Consider the following 16,768-nt stretch of genomic DNA (forward strand, 5'->3'; position numbering starts at 1 on the left):
GCCCCGGGAGACACCGTGGGGTTTTTTTTTTTTTTTTAGGGAGAGCTCTTCGGAGAAAAAAAAAACCTGCCCTGTGGAGAGCACTTCCTAAATAAAATAAAAAAAATCATCAGTGAAGGGGGTTAAATAAAAACTCTGTTGTACAAGATGTAGCCTATATTAATAGGGATCACTACATTGAGCAGACTGGCCATTCAGGAGGTTTATGTAACACCCGAATACCGTCATGATGTAATAATCTACAAGCACCATTTACAGTGCGCAGTGCAGATGTTGGTAGAGTAAACACTCCACTAACACAGGTGAGGTCCTTCCACACCCACCCGCCCCACGGACGCAGCTGAAGTCCACTGACATGTGGTAACCGCCGGATAGCACTGGTTTGCATGAAAGGATTTACTTACATCGTCCAAGCAGATTCTTCTTAGTAATTATATTTTATCTGTACACAACCCAGCCAAGCCCAAGGGCAATAACTACAAATGTAACACTAGCTCCCAAATCCTGATATGCATTCTATGCCCAGACGGCTAATTAACAGGAAAACAATAATCTTCAACATAATAAAGGCATAAAAAATAAAAAATAAAATGAATATCAACAAAAGATAAATAATAACAATAACTCTCATTGGAGCGTTCGGTTCTAGCCCTGGCCAGGGTTCCTTGTTCGAGAAATCATTTTTTTTTTTTTTTACAAACAGTAGTTTTTTCTTTTTTATTTATAAAAAAACCATGTAGTAAATCTGTGTATAAAATGTGCTGAAATGTGTTCGTAGTAGTTGGATTCTGTCTTTTTGCAGAGGACAGAACCTGAGAGAAAATATCCAGCATACGGGGCATCATCTGACCCCTCAGTCCTCAGCATAAGAGTCCACTTTTGGCTGATAGCCTCTGTCTGTGTATTCTGTCCTGCTGCAGCTCCTCCTCATTTGGGTGCCATAACTTCATCAGTATCCGCTCAATGTTCAGTGCATATACGGTGTGTGATGGGATCACCTCCTTGTGTATCTGTAAGGATCAGGCTATAGGTAAGCACACACATATAGCAGAACCCAACATAATCATTACATGGTATCCAGTTGTGACATCTGCTGACCCTTTAATAATCAGAATACTAATAAATAGGTAGAAACCTTCTGCAAAGTGTGACAAAGACAACACAATTATAGACTATGGATTAAATATAAAACCCAGGTATCTAATGCTAGAGTGATGTGTATGCAGCAGATAGGATGGCCTTATGGGTTGATCTATCGGAACCTGGGAACACATTGCGCAATGTTAATGAAGATCAGTACAACCACTGTTCCCTCCTTTATTAGCATACACGGTGTCGATAGGTATCAGGACTATTGTTAGACAGCACTTACATCGACACCATTAGTTCGACAGCTCAATAGGTCGACATGGTTTTAGGTCGACATACCATTAGGTCGACAGCTCATTAGGTCGACACTACCACTAGGTCGACAGTGTCTATGTCGACAGTCAAAAGGTCGACATGGATTTTTTCACTGTTTGAGCCGACATGTGCCGACAGGCGGTATTTCATGCCCTACTATCCACTAGGGCGTGGTGGGAGAATAAAATAGTGTGCCGAGCGCAGTGCAGCACCGTGACCGAAGCATGGCGAGCGAAGCGAGCGATGCGAGGGGCTGCGGTACACTTCAAACTGTGTCCATGTCGACATTTCGGCCAAAAAACAGTGAAAAAACCCATGTCGACCTTTTGACTGTCGACATAGACACTGTCGACCTAATGGTAGTGTCGATCTAAAAACATGTCGACCTAATGAGCTGTCGACCTAATGAGCTGTCGACCTAATGAGCTGTCGACCTAATGAGCTGTCGACCTAATGAGCTGTCGACCTAATGAGCTGTCTAATATCCGTCCCAGACCCGTGTCGATAGCGCTATCATTAGGTTTGATGTGCAACAGATCAAGTCTGACATCATGGCACAGGCATATTGTGCATACACTGCCGATATGCGACAAAAAATTTGATATGTCGGTCCGATCTGCCACACCAGAGAACATATTGCCCAATGTGTGCCCCGTGTAATGGGTCATAAGCATAAGAGCAGTGTAAGCAGATGGGGAGTATAAAATATATGGAAGCTAACCTGGGAATTATCATGTCCTGTAACAGAACAGCCAGACTATAACAGAGGAGAGTTGTAGGGACAGAGGATTCCGTCTCCACGCTCGGACAGCATATACCAGTAGTGTATACATTAGTCAGCGTTCTGTCCACTAGGTGAGGACAGGGATTGGTCGGATAGGAAATCCCTATTTACATAAACTGGGTAATACAGCATGAACATACAATGACCGGATATGTATCAGTAACACACATTATACCAAAGGGAAGACCATGGCATTACCTTAAGAGCCTCCAAGAGGTCATACATATTTACTGGAGGCAGGCTAGGGGTCAGGTTATCCCCAGAACAGGCTAGTAAGAGGGCAGCTTGCTGCTCAGCATCATCCGGATGTACAGTGGTCCCGGCCCCCTGGTTTCCAGTTGCAGCAGAGAACATAGATTGGCTGAAAGACAGAATATTCCTCAGAAATGTTGAGGTTCTAAAATCATATCCCGAGGATTGCCGCACCCCTAGACCCGGAGTTTCCAAACCTATTTACCAGCAAAATAGTACGAACCATGGCTATTCTTAGAACCTTATCTACTGATTAGGTGTCAATCCTATTATTTGTGAAATGTGCCACTGATGCAGCGTTTAAATACTGGCAACGACCCTTCCCTATGGGTCACTTTTTTGCGAATTCCTGCCATAAAGTGCGGTTGTTGATACAATGATTTGCAACAGTGAATTCAGTGTAAATAATAGGATTAACCCCATAATTTGGGTCTGCTGTCTTACACACAGGTGCTTATGATGCATCGGTAAGCTCTCAGGAGCAGGATCCTCTGCCCTCATGTGCTTTTCCTTTTCTTATTAAACCATCTCTGATGGCACCAAATCCTGCATTAGTCTGCCCCTGATACATATCCCAGTGTCCCCTGCTGATACAGCAATGGTTATGTGTCCTGTATTTGTCCTCTGTTGTATTCAGCTGTAAGTCACTGTTTTGCTTGTTCATTTATGTGCTCTGTAATTGGGTGCAGCAGATCCCGTGTGGTGCTATATAAAGAATAATGATTATGATAATAAATAATAAGGGATAATAAGCATGCTTAAGATCATGCTAACACAAGTTCTGCCTCACTTTCCCACACTGGAATCCCTTATACCAGGGGTGTCCAAACGACGAGGGCCAGATTTGGTGAAGTGTAAATGTGTGGGGGCCGACCATTCAGCCTGACATTCTTTGAATCATTAATCACATCAAAATGGTCCCCCACTCTGCCCCCATTCACTCTATGTCCCCCAGCCTGCCCCCATTCACTGTATATTCCCCATTCTGCACCCATTCACTCTGTCCCCCAGCCTGCCCCCTTCTCTTAATGTCCATCAGTGCCTCCATTCACTGTATGAACCACATTCACTATGTACCCCACTCTGTCCCCATTCACTGTATGTCCCCCAGCCTGCCCCTGCTCCCCCTTCTCTGAATGGCCATCATTGCCTCCATTCACTGTATGTCCCCCTGCCTGCCCCCTCTCTTCTCTGTATGTTTCCCAGCCCCTTGTGTGAGCCAGAGGAAGGAGAGGCAAAGCAGGCATTGCAAAGACAGGAGATGCTTGGGCTCCCGCTGCTGCCCTCCTCCGCTCTGCATGTTACGGAAGCAAGCTTCCCCCTTGCTGTCCCCTCCCCAAACACTGCTGTCACTGTGATTGTGGAGTAGGGTGATATACGATTGCAGCAGCAGGGGTAGGACGCCAAACACTTCTGACTGTGGCAGCCGGCACCTCCTCACTGCAGCACACAGCAAGGTAAAGGCGCGCTCGCCGGGGCCCCACCTTTAGTGTCCTGTGCTGCACTTCCCACATCTGATGCTCTGCCCGCTTCCAGCTGGAGGCTGCGGGCCGCTTGAAATAACAGCACGGGCCGCAATTGGCCCCCGGGCCTGACTTTGGACATGCTTGCCTTATACTATAACCCACATCGCTGCATCATTGGGTACAACCAACAGTAAATAACCAACTGTGGTGAGAATGGTCCCTTGTACACTGAGAGCAAATACACATATCTGGCACCGCCATTTACCACAGTCCCTCACATCTGACACAAGTCATGTAAGGAAGCAGTGTCCGTTATACCCTGGTGTCACCACGCTACTGACAGACCCATCTGTATTAGTATCACGTCATGTAATAACAGGACACTCACCACTCCAGAAGCTGGTTGTAGGTGGCCACGCTGTTTCTCAGGTAAGGCTGGGGATTGATATTGCAGCCAAAGGCGTATCGGAAGTGTCTGTCTTTCAGGCGATAGGCTTGTCTACGCGACACCACCGCAGTCAGCAAGTCCTTCAGATGTTTCTGCAGGGACACAATACAACCATTACACAAGGTTCTTCTCTTCGCAAACACAAAGCAGGAACCCGGATTTTTGGAGAATAATCGTTTCTTACCCTTCCAAATGCCGCTGTCAGGACAGAGAAGTCTAAACCCTTCTCATGCACCATTTCTAGTATCCCCAATGAGGACCATTCTATCTTTCTGTATGGCCTGACAATGCAGCGCATTCCCAAACACTCGCTGCTCTGTTCAACCATCAATAGAAGGAATATGTGCAACATCCGCGCTCCTGTATAGGACAGTGTTCTCCTACGGGGTCTCTGGGCGAGTGGTGGCAATAGCTATACAGTAACAAGTATTACATTCCTGCACAGAGACAGGACAGGCCCAATACCTCCACAATGCTGCGAGACAAGCCTACAGCAATGACACTGACCTCCAATGCATGGATAACGATAGTGACTGCCTCCTCGGTCACATTGTCCAGCCCATGTTCATAAGCGGTAACGATCATCCGTCCCTCCATCTGCCCGCGGGAGGGCAGGGTCATTGTGTGAGAACATAGCTTCAGCTCCTCTTCCTCTTGGGGATCCCGGCTCGTGAACTGCTGCGCTCCTGCCAAAGGATTCTGGGGCTGGAAACGATGCTGTAAGGAGGGAAGCGGGCTACCGTTACCACCTGCCACAACATTTCTGGGCTGTAATAATATTGTAATTCAGGAATATGAATCGGGCATCGAGTCCGGCAGACCCTCAGTGACGTCACCAAGTCCTCACATACTAATAGAATGTGTGCTAGTGCCACACACGACACGGAGAAGTGACCCTCACAGAATAACTACAGCGCCATTACCTGCACACACAGGAACTTACATCAAACTTCTGCCGAACAGACGAGATCTTTTTCTTGCCCTTCGGTTTCCCGGGTTTGGTTGCGGAGTTCAGCGCTCCGGCCCCCTCTGGAGCAAAGGAAAGGAAATAAAACGTTATAATAATGTCTACAAGTGTATTTCCAGCTAATATTCTCCTATTCACAATGAGTGTGTAAAGCCATTTAAACCCATGCTTCCATGTGAGTACACAACAACAACACAGCGCCAGGTGGCATCCATCAGTAGCTTACAGATCAGTCTATTCTATGAAAGAGGCTGCCGATTGGCTGCCAGCCTCACCAGCTAGTAACTCATTGGGTGTCGGGTGCTCTTCAGAAGTGATCACAGTAATTATATCAGGGAGAGCGCACTGTGCCAATACAAAAGTGGATTCCACAGATGTAATATGGACTGAGTGCATGCTGATACCTGAAATGTGTACACCTCATTCCAGGCAGGCTTGGCCACACCCCCTCTCTAGTGCTGGGGCCTACTAAAAGTCTCTGTGGCGCTGCCGGCTCCTGAACTGCTATGCGATGCAGCACCACAGCAAAGTCAGTTACTTACAGGATGTTTCAATTTCATAACAGTCCCTGCTGTATAGTAGGACACAAACTTGGTGATCATCAGCCCAAAGTGCTGTTTATAGGAAATCATTACATGCCATTACTCTGTAGTGTGCTTATTACTTTACTTACCGGGAGAGGAAATAAGAATCTGGCAGCGAGTGAGAATAGCCAGGAGGAAGTCATTGTGAGTGTGCACTGTAGGGAGACACAGAGATATCAGTGACCGGCCTGTGCCCACGGGGAGTAATGGAGGGTTATTGCTATAGGAAGGGCACATTATAATGTGATAACTGGCAGCAGGGTGTAACCACCTACAGTAAGTCAGGTCACAGAACTGATCGTTTGTTTTCAATTGAAAATATTTTTATCAAATAAAGATTTAACAGGTAAGACATAAACCTGATTTTATTCTTTGGAACACGTCAGAGACCACAGGGCTTATGCTGGGACGTCCTAAAGCAGCCACCTAAGGGTGGGGATGCGCCTGTGACGCAGCAAGTACTCTCGCCAAAAGCCGAGTCCTGGGAGGCAAATGTATCAAACGTGTAGAGGTGCAGAAAGTATTGGCGGACGACCAAGTTGCCACCTTGCAAAGTTGCTCTGCTGTTGCACCGCCCCCGACAACCCAAGGCGCACCCACAGACCTTGTAGAATGAGCCCGGACCCCCGCAGGAACCGGGAGGGAGGCACCCAAGTATGCCTGCTTGATAACAAATCTAAGCCAGCAGGCAATTTCTGCTTAGTAGCAGGCCAACCTCTTTTCTGAAACCCGTAGAGCACAAAGAGAGAGTCGGATTTCCAAGAGCCTTATTTAGATCTGAGCTCAGTACAAATTTGTTAGGAAAATGGGCAAAACCATTCTGCACTGCAGGTGGGGCAGATGTAACATGTATAGAGAGAGTTAAATTTGGGTGGGGTGTGCTGAAACTGAAATCTAAATGGCAGTGTAAAAATAATGCAGCCAGTATTTACCCTGCACAGAAACAAAATAACTCACCCAAATCTAACTCTCACTATACATGTTACTTCTGCCCCACCTGCAGTGCACATTTTTCAAACAAATTTGTACTGCGATCAGATCTGAATAAGGCCCTTAGTGCGATGCACATAGATGCACAAAGCATGGACCACATCCAGAGAAGACTGTTCAGGAGAGGCCTGGTTGACATGAAATTTAGACACCACCTTGGGGAGGTGTGAAGGAACAGTTTGAAGAACCGCCCTGTCAGGATGGAAGATTAGGAAAGGTGATTGAAAGGATAGAGCAGATAGGTCAGACACCCTCCGGGCCGAAGCAAATTGCCAACAGGAAAATAGTTTTTTTTTTTTTTTTTAGGTAAGCCAACCAATGTCCACTGACCTCAAGGGTTCAAACAGGGGGCCCTGAAGAGTCCAGAGTACCAGGGAAAGATCCCACGGAGCAACAGGGGGAACAAAGGGAGATTGGATACAGAGAACACCCTGTATGAAAGTGTGGACATCCTGCAATAATGCCAACCTCCTGCAGAACAGGATGGACATAGCCAAAACTTGTACTTTTAAAGACGACAAGCGCAGTCCAGCCTCCAAACCCTTCTGCAAGAAAGACAGGATCCTGGCCAAACGGCAAGTCCTGGGATTGGAGTGTGCGACACCAGCAAAAGTAGCCTGCCAGATGTGATGGTAAGCACCAGCCGAAGAAGGCTTGCAGGCCTTGAGCATAATTGAGATGACCTTTGAGACCTCCTTGTTAAGAGCCAAAGGCTTTAACTCAACAGCCACCCCGTCAAAGCCAGAAGCTGCAAGTTCAGATATAGACACAGACCTTGGGTGAGCAGGTCTGGACGTAGAGGCAGACGGATCGGGGGGGGGGGGGGGGGGGGCATTGATAGTGCCTGCAGATCCAAGAACCTGGGCCAATGTGGAGCCACCAGGATCAATGTGCTCCCTTCTGCCTACAACTTACGGATTAATCTTAGGAGAAGCGAGATGATGGGGAAAGGTGTACATCAGAGCAAACGGCCACGGGGCTGACAGGGCGTCTACCATGCAAGCCCCCGAATTCGCAAGACCTGGGCCCATATAGGGTGACCTTGTGGTTGTGGAGTGATGCCACCAAGTCCACCTCGGGTCTGCCCCAACATCTGGAACACCTCCGGATGGAGGGCCCATTTACCGGCATCCAGAGTATGACTGCTCAGGAAGTCCGCCTCCCAATTCAGGACCTCCTGGGATAAAGATCGCTGAGAGTACGGATCTTCTCCTCTGACCATTGAAAGATGCGAGAGGTCTCTGCCATAGCCACCCAACTCCAAGTGCCCCCCTGGTGGTTGATGTCCCTTAGAGAACTTATGGAACAGAACCAGTTGTTGAGGCTACTCCATAACCTTTTCGTTATCGTCAGGAGACCACATTCCAAACCCATGCGTCTGTTGTGGATTCCAGCCAAACGTCTGAGAACCGGAGCAGGCGACCCACTACCCTGGGGTCCCCCAGGTGGAATGCCGCCCGTCATGCTGAGGGCTTATCCTCCAGCTTAGAGTCAGGTCACCTGGTGGCTCAGGGACGCTTGCCATTGGCCTTGGAGGACTTAGCAGTCTGGGTTCTTGCAAAATAATGTCCCCTACCCCTGCTCTGAAAACAAAAGGACTAGAAGGCCACACGGGACATGGAGTAGGGGTGGACGGCAGCCACCGTATACACAATTTTGTCTAGTTCTGACCCTAATAAGTGGGAACCTTCAAAGGGAAGGGCCTCTAGGGTTTCGTTAAAGTCAGAGTCCGCCTTCCAGGAGCGTAGCCAGAGAGACCGACATGCAGCCGAAGTGGACACGCGGGAGGTTAGGGTAGCTGCATCAAGTGCAGCCTCTCTCTTATAGTGTGTGGCCAGATACATGATGTCAATAGTAGGCAACAGGTCATCTGCACCACCACCCTCTGCAGCTGTAGCCCAAGCTACGGAAGTGGTATAAAAATTAGCTTTAGGAAGTTCTCTAACTTCCGATCCGCTGAGTCCTTAAGGGACGTGGCTGGAATGGGGAGAGTGGAGGAGCACACAATCTTAGCGACATGTGCGTCCACACTGGGGGGCTGTTTCCCAGTGGACCCTGTCCTGCTGAGGGAGGGGATAAAGGGACGCAAACAGTCTAGGAATCGTTAACTTCCTATTGGATATCTCCCAGGCCTCCGAGTGGGCATCCTCTAAATCCTTAGACTTGTGAAATATAGCCGGGGTCTGCTTAGGACGTTTAAAAGTAGGGCCGGAGGACCTGAGCGGTTCAGCAGGGTCCTGTAAATTCAGGACCTCTTTTACCACCGTAACCAAAGCTGCCACATCAATGCGTGGCAAGGCATCCCTCCTGGAGGGGTCGTTGTCGTCATCTACCAGTTGCCCCTCATCCTCCTCCTAATCAGTATCCTGGTGGAGGAGGGGTAGGAAGGAAGGGGCCGCCCTGACTGGAGACTTGCGGCTACCAGTGCTACCCTGTAAGGTTTTCTGGATACCCTGGATGGAGGCAGATAAAGCCTGAATCGATGGTCCCCAGAGCCTGGTCGGGGCTGTGGTCTCCCGAGTGCCCGGGGCCAGCTGCGGTCACTCACCAATGCGTGGTGTGCAGCTTTCGGGCCCTAGTGATGAAGCAGCAGCGCGGCCGTCTAATAGACTAACCCAGCGCTGCTGCCCTGTCACTGACAAACAGTCGGTGTAAACAAAAAATTAAGACTTAAAAAGAAGCAAGTGTGACCGGACGCCTGCCCTTAGCTCTGGCTACGCCCTTCGGGTCCACAGATAGCGGTTCCTGGTCTCACGGGACCTGGCCAATAGGGGATTCCCTGTTACCGTCAGTAACCGCCTGTTACTGACTCCGCCCACTACACAGTGGGCGGGGTTATCGCTGCCACCACCAGACTCCTCCTACGTGGCGTCTGGAACCACGGATACCTCCTCAGGCCCAATCTCTGGCACCTGAGTACTACCTGCGTCGACACGCTGCTGGTGTCGACTGGTCCCCCACTGGTCACGGACCAGACCTCTGCTTTGGTAGCTGGCAGAGCGGAGACTCTAAGACGCTGGATGCTATGCCCTTACTGACTCCGCCCACTACACAGTGGGCGGGGTTATCGCTGCCACCACCAGACTCCTCCTACGTGGCGTCTGGAACCACGGATACCTCCTCAGGCCCAATCTCTGGCACCTGAGTACTACCTGCGTCGACACGCTGCTGGTGTCGACTGGTCCCCCACTGGTCACGGACCAGACCTCTGCTTTGGTAGCTGGCAGAGCGGAGACTCGGAGACGCTGGATGCTATGCCCAGAACAGCCGGAGAACGGAATTATTGTAATAAATTCTGTTGGTCGCAGATGAAGCAGACTTCTTGGGCAAAAGATGGTTTATTTGCTCAAGTAGAAGCTCTGAAAAGAGCCCTCTCCTAGGTCCCTAGGAGGTACAGCATACAAGTGATGTTACAGCATTCAGATACAGGCAGAAGTAACAATACTTGGGCTCACAGGCCCTGCTTATAAAGACAGAAAACACACTGGCATTGTCAGATCCTCCCACATACATTTACAATTTGCATCTCAATCTGACATGTTACTTCCAGTGCATAACGAACCAAGATTACATACTACAAAGGATGAGTCCAATTTCCTTAGAATATATAACTTCCAGGAACAGGGGAGAGATTTATCTCCTGGACATGTTTACATAAAGAAACACAAATGTCTGCATTACCAACACCTGGCACACAGGATGGCCTGGATTCAGTGACCCATCACAGACAGTACATAAGTTTGTTTCCTTATCACCTTTTACACAGGGCTTCAGACACAGAGCCTACTCCCTGCTGTGTTTTGGACACTCACAGACCTTCTGACAAGAGGGTCAGATTAGCATTTCATTTCCCCATTACCAAGATTTGCTAAATTCCTTCCTCCAGAAATGTACAAAGTGCATTGTAAGTCCAGAATGCATTCCTCAATATTCAATACAATATACACAATATATGATGCAGTCCTAGCTCAGTGTCAAACATATATTTCATAAGTACATATAATCTGTGCCTGGTGCCCAGCAGCAGGCTACAACTTACATCAGCACTGCAGAAGGGGTCCTGTCCCAGCTCAGTGCTACTCATACAGTTTAAAACATGTCAAGTGCCCTTGTTCTGAATAACAGCAAAGCACGGAGAGTTAACCCCTTCAGTGCTGTAGCCGCCATTAACCCCGTGTGCCGGGCTCTCCGGCCACAGCAAGGCTTCATAATGCAGCCCCTCCTGGCCTGGAGGCGGGGTAGAGGAGGGGAGGAGCCTGGCTGCCTGGGAGGCAGCAAGAAGTTTAACCTTTCTGGTGCTGGAAGCTCTCACCACTGCACTACCCAGTGTTAGCCCTGTGGCCCCTGACGTGTCCCGAACAATAAATGCCTATAGAAATCTGTTATTGGGAAAAAAAAATTCCTTAGCAGTGTTCATAGGTCCCTACCGTCATTTTACCCCTCACCCCCTCTAGTGTCAATAGACCCCTCACTGGCATAGTGGTAACAGATCCTCCGGTGACATTGGCCAATCCTGAGCGGCCTACAGGTCTACATGCCCAAAGGCAGAGATTCTATTTGTGATATGAACAACCCTGCTAGGGAAGGTTCATTTCACAGGGCCAGCGGTATCATTGATTATAGTATAAGGTAATAAGGTTCCACATACCATTCTCTTGTGTGAGCAGCCGCCTGGCTTCAACGTCAAACTCCTCCTTACTGATCTTCTGCTTAAACCAGAGCTTTAGGTTTGCCCAATATCTGAAACAGAAAGAGACATGGTCACATCCTCATCTCATACTCTCTGCAGCCACAGTGCTGGTAGGTATAGAAACATAGAACATGACGGCAGATAAGAACCACTTGGCCCATCTAGTCTGCCCCTTTTTTAAACATGTTACCTCAAACCATATTTGATCCTTATTGCTTTGTAAGGATATCAATATGCTTATCCCAAGCATGTTTACATTGTACCACTGTATTTGCCTCTACTACCTCTGATGGGAGGCTATTCCACTTATCTACTACTCTTTCTGTGAAATAATTCTTCCTCACATTTCCCCTGAATCTTCCTCCCTCCAGGGTCAGTGCATGTCCTCGTGTTCTGTTGCTCCTCTTCCTGCGAAGAATGTCTCCCACCTGTACCTTGATATAACCCCTGATATATTTGAATATCACCCCTATGTGCGCCACTTATCCAATATGTATCACCCCTTTGTACAGAACTAGAGCACGCAGAACAGGCATTCCCAACCTCTGTCCTCACGCTAACATCCCTCTTACACTGAGGCTATAACCCTGGCTATTGCTAGGTTCAGTGGAAAAGAGTTAACCTGGGACCAGCGACCCGGGAATCCAAGGCGGCTAGCTTAGGACACCATTAAACTTCCTGGTTCCACAGAAGAGGAGGCGGGCCTGTCATATCAGGGGGCAGAGAAGGAATATCTACTGGGTCTAATGCTGCTGAGACGGGTGCCGGACGGGTTCCCGACAGTCGGGATCCCGACAATCATTTACCCGACGTCGGGATCCCGACTGTCAAAACGCCGACAGCCGGGTGCCCGACGGCCACCCGCTATTTTCCCTCGTGGGGATCCACGACCCCCATAGAGGGAGAATAGAATAGGTGGCTCGCGTAGTGAGCCACCGTGCCCGCAGCGTGGCGAGCCCGCAAGGGGCTTTTTTGCACTCGCCATGCTGTCTGACTCTGGACAGTCGGGATCCCGACTGTCGGGATAATGACTGTCGGGATCCCGACTGTCGGAGTCCCATACCACACCCGCTGAGACTCCTGGATCTATTGCACCCATGTGCAGTATAGTGTTTATTCTAGCCCAAGTTCCCCTTCCATGCCTGGGGTTTTGCCCTCTGCTAGTGGTGCTTCTAGCCAAGATATTTTCAACTATATTCCTTTTTTGACCGCTTGGAGCTACAGTGTTTAAAAAAAGTGTTTGTGTATGGGCATGAGAACGATGCATTGCGCACACCCGGGTCATTTTACATGCAGAAGACCGCAGCCCACCTTACACAATGCTCCATGTGGCATTATGAACAAGGTCATGGATGACAAATGATTTGTGTGCCACCCTGCCTACCCATTCCCCTCATCCAATTCCCCCACGTCTTTAAGATGAATTGGAATTTTTATTTTTTGATGATTTGCGGCCGTGAATGACCCATTTATAACCCTGTATCATCCTGTGTATATGCACAATATTGTTAGTCTGGGAGTCGGATGGTTGTGTGAATGGGCACCTTACACACACACACACACACACACCACAATATGTGGCAACACCGATATCATTACCAATAATCAGATATAGGTTTCTATATGCCATGGAAGTGCTGCAATCAGAAAGACATTCCTAAACATCAGATGCTTCCAGAACATTCATAAATGATGGGGATCACCAGCTCTGGCGACACAGATATGTCACCAAATGATTATACCGCAGGTGAGCGATGCCACAATGGACTTGTGAGAGCAGCTACAGTGTATCAACATTGTGGCCATGTTAACCTTTCATCAATGTTGACATACTGAACACAGTCATGGTGTCGACATTCTCATGTCGGTAGGGACTTAACATAATATACAGTGACTGCTAGCTATGGGTAAGTTCTCCCCCACTACAGACCCGCAGCTTAGTGCATACACCCCCAGGGCTAATAACATGGGTCTGATATGATGCACAATGCAGACGGCTGTCACAGCTATAGGCACATCGCACAGATCAATATAACAGCTGCAATACCAGTGACGGCCACAGGGGCACTGCTGAGCCGGGGAGCGCACATTACTCCAGCCCGGGGATGTGAGGCCTCCCGGTACCCGCGCTAGGACAGAGAAGGGTCACTCACTGCTTCACGTTCTCACCCAGCGCCTCGCTCAGGCTCTTCTTAGCCGCCTCCAGCTCGCTCACGTAGGTCGCCATCGCCGGAACTCAGGCCGTACGGCCGCGCATGTACGTACTACAGGCCCGCCTCCTGCATCACACGTGACCGGTCCTCACGCACTCTATCGGCTGCTGCTAGGCGACAGTATGCACGGCCAGCTGTGATTGGCTTTCCAGGACAGTAAGAGCCAATCAGACTTTCCCTGCAGCAGCCTATACCAGCACACCAGTGACAGCACACACACAATGTGCTCTCAGTAGCACAGGGAGCCCTGCTGGCTGAGTGTGGTATTGGTGTATGCATGTTAAATGTATGTGTCTGCATATATACTGCTCCATCACTGGGAGTACCTGCCTCTCGTGTGTGTACTGCGCCATTACTGGGAGTACCTGCATTGTGTGTGTATACTGCTCCATCACTGGGAGTACCTGCCTTGTGTGTGTATACTGCTTCATCACTGGGAGTACCTGCCTTGTGTGTGTATACTGCTCCATCACTGGGAGTACCTGCCTTTTGTGTGTGTAGACTGCTTCATCATTGGGAGTACCTGCCTTGTGTGTGTATACTGCTCCATCACTGGGAGAACCTGCCTTGTGTGTGTATATACTGCTCCATCATTGGGAGTACCTGCCTTGTGTGTGTGTATACTGCTCCATCGCTGGGAGTACCTGCCTTGTGTGTGTACTGCTTCATCATTGGGAGTACCTGCCTTGTGTGTGTGTATACTGCTTCATCACTGGGAGTACCTGCCTTGTGTGTGTGTGTAGACTGCTCCATCACTGGGAGTACCTGCCTTGTGTGTGTGTGTGTGTGTGTGTGTGTGTAGACTGCTCCATCACTGGGAGAACCTGCCTTGTGTGTGTATACTGCTCCATCATTGGGAGTACCTGCCTTGTGTGTGTATAATGCTCCATCACTGGGAGTACCTGCCTTGTGTGTGTATACTGCTTCATCACTGGGAGAACCTGCCTTGTGTGTGTATACTGCTCCAACACTGGGAGTACCTGCCTTGTGTGTGTATACTGCTTCATCACTGGGAGAACCTGCCTTGTGTGTGTATACTGCTCCAACACTGGGAGTACCTGCCTTGTGTGTGTATACTGCTTCATCACTGGGAGAACCTGCCTTGTGTGTGTATACTGCTCCATCATTGGGAGTACCTGCCTTGTGTGTGTATACTGCTCCATCACTGGGAGTACCTGCCTTGTGTGTGTGTGTATACTGCTCCATCGCTGGGAGTACCTGCCTTGTGTGTGTATAATGCTCCATCACTGGGAGAACCTGCCTTGTGTGTGTATACTGTTTCATCACTGGGAGTACCTGCCTTGTGTGTGTATACTGCTTCATCACTGGGAGTACCTGCCTTGTGTGTGTATACTGCTCCATCACTGGGAGTACCTGCCTTGTGTGTGTATACTGCTTCATCATTGGGAGTACCTGCCTTGTGTGTGTATACTGCTCTATCACTGGGAGTACCTGCCTTGTGTGGGTATACTGCTTCATCATTGGGAGTACCTGCCTTGTGTGTGTATACTGCTTCATCACTGGGAGTACCTGCCATGTGTGTGTATACTGCTCCATCACTGGGAGTACCTGCCTTGTGTGTGTATACTGCTTCATCACTGGGAGTACCTGCCTTGTATACTGCTCCATCATTGGGAGTACCTGCCTTGTGTGTGTATACTGCTTCATCACTGGGAGTACCTGCCTTGTGTGTGTATACTGCTCCATCACTGGGAGTACCTGCCTTGTGTGTGTATACTGCTTCATCACTGGGAGTACCTGCCTTGTGTGTCTGTGTATACTGCTCCATCACTGGGAGTACCTGCCTTGTGTGTGTGTGTACTGCGCCATCACTGGGAGTACCTGCCTTGTGTGTGTGTACTGCTCCATCACTGGGAGTACCTGCCTTGTGTGTGTACTGCTCCATCACTGGGCGTACCTGCCTTGTGTGTGTGTATACTGCTCCATCACTGGGCGTACCTGCCTTGTGTGTGTGTGTGTGTGTGTGTGTGTATACTGCTCCATCACTGGGGGCACCTGCGTTATGAATATCACGCATCCTGTCATAGTACTATGCTTGTAGTGATGGAGTTTTTCACAGATGCTTGCAAATGAAGACTGTATGGCTGTTACACCTGAATTCAATAATCAACAAGTCTGGCCAAATTGTTTAGACCATATAGTGTATTTATATGAAGGGTACAGGACAGTAGCGCAGAGGGGCAGTGTGGAGGACGGAGGGGACAGGATAGTAGCACAGAGGGGCAGTGTGGGGGACGGAGGGGACAGGATAGTAGCGCAGAGGGGCAGTGTGGAGAACGGAGGGAACAGGTTAGTAGCGCAGCGGGGCAGTGTGGAGAACGGAGGGGACAGGATAGTAGCACAGAGGGGCAGTGTGGAGGATGGAGGGGACAGGATAGTAGCGCAGAGGGGCAGTGTGGAGGATGGAGGGGACAGGATAGTAGCGCAGAGGGGCAGTGTGGAGGACGGAGGGGACAGGACAGTAGCGCAGAGGGGCAGTGTGGAGGGCGGAGGGGACAGGACAGTAGCGCAGAGGGGCAGTGTGTAGGAAGGAGGGGACAGGACAGTAGCGCAGAGGGGCAGTGTGGAGGACGGAGGGGACAGGATAGTAGCGCAGAGGGGCAGTGTGGAGGACGGAGGGGACAGGATAGTAGCGCAGAGGGGCAGTGTGGGGGACGGAGGGGACAGGACAGTAGCGCAGAGGGGCAGTGTGGAGGACGGAGGGGACAGGACAGTAGCGCAGAGGGGCAGTGTGGAGGACGGAGGGGACAGGACAGTAGCGCAGAGGGGCATTGTGGAGGACGGAGGGGACAGGATAGTAGCGCAGAGGGGCAGTGTGGAGGAAGGAGGGGACAGGAGGGTAGTGGTGAGTTTGGAGTTCAAGGCAGCGGTACAGACTACAGAGAAGTAGTGTTTGGTAGTGCTAAGCTTCTTAGACTTTGTAACCGAATCTACCTGCCCTCACTAAGG

General features: G+C 49.6%; 1 protein-coding gene across 1 annotated transcript; it reads right to left on the minus strand.

Annotated features, from left to right (window-relative positions):
• Positions 1-418: 418 nt before the first annotated feature.
• Positions 419-13,936, minus strand: TADA1 (transcriptional adaptor 1). The gene is made up of 8 exons (XM_083167562.1): positions 13,739-13,936; positions 11,544-11,635; positions 5,995-6,060; positions 5,298-5,383; positions 4,862-5,071; positions 4,295-4,446; positions 2,387-2,549; positions 419-1,010 (listed from the first exon to the last, which is right to left on the minus strand). Exons 1-8 carry the CDS (start codon positions 13,810-13,812, stop codon positions 861-863), a joined length of 993 nt encoding a protein of 330 aa, XP_083023688.1. The 5' UTR covers positions 13,813-13,936; the 3' UTR covers positions 419-860.
• Positions 13,937-16,768: the final 2,832 nt, after the last annotated feature.

Source organism: Crinia signifera, chromosome 12, assembly GCF_055691185.1.
Source record: "Crinia signifera chromosome 12, ASM5569118v1, whole genome shotgun sequence".
In the NCBI taxonomy this organism is placed as follows: Eukaryota; Metazoa; Chordata; class Amphibia; order Anura; family Myobatrachidae; genus Crinia; species Crinia signifera.